A 6,564-nucleotide genomic window follows, 5' to 3' on the forward strand; every position below is an offset into this window, starting at 1 on the left:
ATATAAACTGGAAATTAACCTGTTCTGTTCCATCAGCACTGAAGTGGATGACAGCATCTGTAAATGTGACTTTACTAAACAGGGGATTTCATCTCTAAAACTTCTGCAAATTTTCTGACAATGGAATAAAGTTCAAACTCCCTAACTCAACATCCAAAGCTGTATGAGTTCAAGAAAAACCCTGATGAAACTGACTTAAAAACATTAAGGAGAGGTGCCTGGGTGGCTCAATCAGTTAAGCATCTGCCTTTGGCTCAGGTCATGGTCCTGGGGTCCTGGGATCAAGTCCCGCATAAAGGCTCCCTGCTTAGTAAGGAGTCTGCTTCTCCCTCTCCCTCTGCACCCCCACCCCCACTCATGTTCGCTCTCAAATAAATAAATAAAATCTTAAAAAAAAAAATTAAGGAAAAGGCTTTTCCCTGAGTTAACATGGCTGTGGCCGGCAAGCAGCTGGGACTCCGATGAGGAAAGGAGGCAAGGTTTTTCCGAGGCTTTGCCAACGATCCCTCAGTGATGGCGCTCCAGTCGGGGTTCTGGGAGTGGCTGTCAGTTTGCAGGAACCCCGGGTGTGGGGTCGCAGCACTCTCAACCAGTTCCAAGCCAGCGGCAAAGCCTGAAGTGAACCCTGTGGAAAATGCACCCCAGAGCTCACCAACCAGAACCCCCGCAATCTGGGAGCTCAGGTGTGGTCATGGAAGAGCGGACTTGGGGACAGCATGGCCCTGCCATGAGTTCTGGCACAGGTTGCGAGTTATGAGGACTCAGCATCATGTAGAAGCCTTTGTTGAGCATTGCAGTGGCCAGGTTGTGGTTTCAGCATCCACTCGGGAATGGGCTATTAAAAAGCACCTTTACAGCACCAAAAATGTGGTGGCCCGTGAGACTGTAGGATGGGTGCTGGCTGAGCGATGCTTAGAGGCAGGAATCAACATCATGGTCTACCAATCCACTCCTTGGGAGGCAGCCTCAGCCCCGATGACACGATTTCAGCGTGCCATGACAGAAGGTGGCTTAGTGCTGCAGGAGCCTGGGAGTATCTATGAATGAAACAGGAGCATTGTTCCAAACATGTGAATATAAAGCCGTGAGCTATTGTTCCGTCCTTTAGAAGAGAGCTTCTGGTATAACAGCCAGCTTGGAAGTTTTGTACAATCATGTAACAGTGGAATGTTATTACTAGTTAAGGTCACCCCCTCCTCCCCCTCTGTGTATGCTGGCGGGGCGGTGGCTTAATCAAGGGCTAAATTCTTCCCCTCTCTTGGACAGGAGAGAAGTGTCTGAGAAAAGCTGTTGTTGCCAGTTATAATTAACTTTTGAAGGACAAAGTAAATGTTGTTTATAAGTTAAAGAATAAACATATTATCAACACTTTCTGGTTACACGAAATCTTCGCCTTTGAGCCCTCTCTGGCAAGAGTACACATAGTTTTGTGCAAACTACTTGCTACCATGTCCAGCTCATAGTGCTTGATCTCAATAAATGACAGCTGCTGCTGCTCAAAAAAAAAAAAAAAGGAAAGAAAGAAAACAGATCAGCTCTCAGGTCACGGTGGCTTCTGTGTTGGTAGATCCAGTAGTGTAAGGATGTCACCCGGGGCCCAGGTATATACTGTTCTCTGCTTTACTGGCTGCAGCATGTATCTCTTCCAAAGCCTGTAGACCCATATGGTTCAAGGATGGCAGCCAGTACTCAAGGCTACCAAAAACTAGAAATATGGCTGCTTCTGGGTTTCTACAAAAGAGGCCCCTCCTTTCTCAAGAGTCTTGGGCAAACTTCTCCTTGACCTCACTGGCTCAAACTGGAAAATCACCTTGGCAAGGTAGATGGGATTACTCTTGAACTAGGAAAACCTGGCTGGGTGGCACTAAATTAAGACCCAACAGCTGAGAGCAAAATATGGGGCCATTTCTCTAAGTGTGGAGTAACTGTACCTCAGTGCCAAAGTTAGAGTTACCACCTTTGCAACCTCCCTGAAGTCTCTTGACCCCTGGCTGGGGCAACTCAATACAAGGGGTTGCCTCAAGGCGTCGGTGGCCAACAGGTCTAGAAGAGTTGGAGGACTAAAAATGAGGAAGTTCTAGACTCCAGGGCCATCAGAGGGCAGGTAACACAAGCGCAGCTTCCAGCCAATCCTTGTGGGTGACTGTATGAGACCAGGCATCATTTCTCTGATCCTTACTAATACAGGACTAAGATCAACTCAGGGGCCTACACAAACCCAGGGCCATGGGGCCATGCTCGCTGCAAATAAGCCTTGTGAGAGGTGGTGCCTTACATTCCCACCCAAGCCTCTGGCCAGTCTTTACAAAAAGGCACCAGAAAACTCCAAGTGCCCCTCCTGGCCACCCAGAAGCCTTTCCTGGTAAGTCAGGATAGGCTCAGAAGGCTCCAGCTGTTCTACACGGCTAAAGGAGACATCCCAGATGCAGCAAAGCTGCCATCTCTAGGGGAAGGCTGCCCCACTGGCAGGCGTACACTAAAGGCAGGGAAATGGGTACAGTCTATTCCATGAAAGCAAGTAAGGGATGCAGTCCATAGAGAAGTTAAAAATAACAAAACTTGACTACATCTACTTTTTATCCTTGCCACTTGCTATTGGCAATTCTAAACAGTATTAGTGATAAAATATGCCACCCCATCGGAGACTGGAGACCACTTCTACCAGTGAGCTACTTGGGTTTTCCAACTTATCTGCTAATACCTTTGCACGTAACAAAGTATTCCACACACATTCAAGGAAGACCATCTTTCCTCCCTCTCTGATCCCTTCTGCCAATTCAGCTACATTGCTATGTTTATCTATAAACTTCTCTTCCCTGTGACCCCACGAGGCCTGACCAGATATCCAGAATGCTGGGGGGAGGGAGGGGCTGGGCGAGGGGAGGGGAATGAGCATGGATCTGGGGTAAGATGCACTGGTTTCCAGCCCCAATTCTATTGCTTGCTAGCTGTGTGGCCCCAAGCAAGTAACCATCTCTTTGAGCTTGCTTCCTCATAAATAAAATGGGAATTATCACAGGATCTATTTCCTAGAATTATTATTTTAAAAGATTTTATTTATTCATTTAAGAGAGAAGGAGGGAGGGAGAGGGAGCAACAATCTGAAGCAGACTCTGCACCCAGTGCAAAGCCCAACGTGGTGCCTGATCCATGACCACAAAATCATGACCTGAGCCAAAACCAAGAGCCAGACACCCAACCAACCAAGCCATCCAGGCACCCCTATTTCCTAGAATTATTTTGCGGATTAAGCGAGAATGCTACTAAAACATGAAGGATACTGTCTGGCACACAAATAGGATTCACATTTTTACTTACTCCTAGGTTATGAGAATTGAAAGCACACACTCTACCGATCTTCTTTTCACCCCTAATTCCAGTTCGTGTCTAATTTGGGAAATGAGCTCATCTTACTTTAAGTGTGAATTTTTTTCTTCACACAAATTATTTTCATGCCTACAGTAACTAGAGTTGTTTTCTCACAGGTTATATGGTTATATAACTTTTTCTGTAAGAGACTTCAGTTTAAGAAAAGCAAATCCTTCACCTCCAAGGTATAGGGCCCAAGCAGAATGCAAAGATGCTGCTCAAGAGAGGATGTGCTAACCAATTAATTCCAGTTCATGCCTGAAGTATCCAACACTAAAATTTAATTGGAAATATAGTCTATTGACATTTAACAAAATTACTGATATGGTTGGGCACAAGTCTACCATCTTTCTGTTAGTTTTCTGTGTCTCTTCAATCCTTTATTCTCCCTTTCCTGTCTTTTTTTGGGTTAGACTAATTCTTAGTAATCCATTTTCATTTTTCAAGTGGTAGAGAACCTTAACTAATTACAGTCTCTCTTGAGTATTACAGCACTTTAGAAATAATGTAAAAACTTACAACAGTGTAATTCCATCTTAGTCTTTAATCCCAATTGTTGTCATTTATTTTACTTCTCCATATGTTAACTCTTGATATCTGTATCACTCAGTAAGCATTTAGCATAGGCAAAATTGTCAAGCAACTTTTTATGCTCATGTTCTCATGTAAGCCCTTGGACAGGAACATGGTTTATATACATATACACACATTCATACACACTTTTTAAGTTCAGCACCTACCTCATAAGCCTGTAATGTTTTGCTGATGAAGGTTTATAGATGTCAAAGTAGAATAAAACAATAGGGAGTCAATCATAACACCTTACTCCTCTTTCTCATGGACTGTGGCATAGTTGATGTTACCCTTCTCCCCACCTTTCTTCTTAAATCTTTAGAAGTCGTCTTACAGAAACTACCCCTTAAAAAAAAAGATCCTAGGGGCGCCTGGGTGGCTCAGTCGTTAAGCGTCTGCCTTCGGCTCAGGTCATGATCCCAGGGTCCTGGGTTCGAGCTCCGCATCGGGCTCCCTGCTCAGCGGGGAGTCTGCTTCTCCCTCTCCCTCTCCCCCTGCTTGTGTTCCCTCTCTCGCTGTGTCTCTGTCAAATAAATAAATAAAAATCTTTAAAAAAAAAAAAAGATCCTAAAGTTTTATGAAAAGGTGTACTTCCCTTCAGCTCATGGAACTTACCGTAACTTACCGCCATCAGTTTTATGCCCTGTAAATTAAAAGGTTCAGCATCTGGCAAATTTCCTTCTAGATTTACAGAGAATTCAGGTATTTTCTGGTTCTCCTCTGCCTTCAACCCCTATTCTTGTTGTCATTGCTTCTCCTTACAGATTAACAATCATTATAAAGACACAGGTATTAAAAACTGCTTATCCCGTAGATGTGAATCTGCCTACATATATAAAAAATATATTATAAAATTAACAAGGAACAGTTACTTACATTAGGGAGGGAGGCAACAGGATGGAGTAAGAAAGGAGCTACACTTCTTTGAATATACCATGTTTTTACAAGTGTGACTTTAGAGCCATGTAAAATGCTTTTTGTAACATAAATTAAAAAATGTAACCCTTAAAAATCAAAGATAAAATTAAACACGTGAACCTCAAAGGTAATCTACAAGGTAGCATAACTACTAAAGAACTATTCCAAGGGGGGAGGGGGGTTTATGTTATAAACGCAAACAATGAATCATGGAACACTACATCAAAAACTAATGATGTAATGTATGGTGATTAACATAATAAAAAAAGAAAAATAAAAGAACTATTCCAAGTGACTTGAACGTTCTGGGATTTAAATATATATCCTTACTAGGATATAGCCTACAGACAAAAACAAAAGCAAAGCTAAAAAAGTATTTTTTTTTAAGACTTTATTTATTAATTTGACAGAGAGAGACACAGCAAGAGAGGGAACACAAGCAGGGGGAGTGGGAGAGGGAGAAGCAGGCTCCCCGCTGAGCAGGGAGCCCAATGTGGGGCTCGATCCCAGCATGCTGGGATCACGACCTGAGCCAAAGGCAGACGCTTAACGACTGAGCCACCCAGGCGCCCTGCTAAAAAAGTATTTTAAACTGTTTTTTATAATCACATTGTTGGTTGTGGTCTTAGTATTGTTTTTTTTGATATACGTAAAGTGAGATACAGGTAAGCAATTTTGATAGTTGAATCCCATCAAGCTGATGTCCTTGAGAGATTTAAGAGAGAAAAGATAAAAACCTGAAAGTCCCAAATTTGAACCAGAAGTGTATGATAATAATGCACTTTATCATAAAAACAAAACATACATTTCAGTGCTGTCCACTGAAAAGCAACAACTGAAACAGAAGCAATGACCATCTAAGGAGCCACTGTTCCTTATAGAAATGGCTGACTTCAGGTCTAAGGCAGAAAGTGTACAAGATGAGCCTGCAAAATCTCTGTATGTGGAGAACAAAGAACCCATGAAAATCAGTAGTGTCATGTCAAAAAGAATGAGCAGTCATATGAAAAAGGCCAAAAATATGACCATTTGAGCATCAATAAGGCTACTGCTGTAAAGGTTTGCAACATCCAATGTTAAAATTCATGAGTACAAGTTAATACCTAAATAAAAAGAATTTACCATACTCCGTGGGTGCCAAAACAACTCATTTTGAAAAAATAGTAAGTAAAGGAAAAGTATCAAATACTTAAGCCTTTCTTAAACAAAGGATACCACTGAGTAACCAAAGAGCAGATGAAAGAAATTTCTCTTTTCAGTAAGTGTTCCAGCTTATACAAGGAGAAATATACAAATTAAAATACCACCATTTTACAACCCTCAATGAATAAATATACATCTAACCTTTAAGCATCAACTTCTACTAAAATCCCAAAGAAAACTATCAGATATTTTGTGCCTGCTGTTCAAGAAAACCACATCACCATCTAAAGTTTTTTTTTTTTTTAAGATTTTATTTATTTGACAGAGAGAGACAAAGCGAGAGAAGGAACACAAGCAGGGGGAGTGGGAGAGGGAGAAGAAGGCTTCCCGCTGAGCAGGGAGCCCAATGCAGGGCTCCATCCGAGGACCCTGAGATCATGACCTGAGCCGAAGGCAGACGCTTAACGACTGAGCCACCCAGGTACCCCTAAAGCAGTCTTAACAAAAAGAAAAAGAACCAAATTCTGATCACATTTCCATATTCAACTACAAATTCAAAAG

General features: G+C 42.3%; 1 protein-coding gene across 1 annotated transcript; it reads left to right on the top strand.

The window, feature by feature from the left end:
• The first annotated feature begins 513 nt into the window (after positions 1-513).
• LOC118007446 (39S ribosomal protein L18, mitochondrial-like) lies at positions 514-1,047 on the top strand. Its single transcript, XM_035000489.1, has one exon. The coding sequence runs from the start codon at positions 514-516 to the stop codon at positions 1,045-1,047; it is 534 nt and encodes a 177-aa protein (XP_034856380.1).
• The last annotated feature ends 5,517 nt before the right edge of the window (positions 1,048-6,564 follow it).

This window comes from Mirounga leonina, unplaced genomic scaffold, assembly GCF_011800145.1.
Source record: "Mirounga leonina isolate KUSES-001 unplaced genomic scaffold, KU_Mleo_1.0 Mir_125, whole genome shotgun sequence".
Classification (NCBI taxonomy): Eukaryota; Metazoa; Chordata; class Mammalia; order Carnivora; family Phocidae; genus Mirounga; species Mirounga leonina.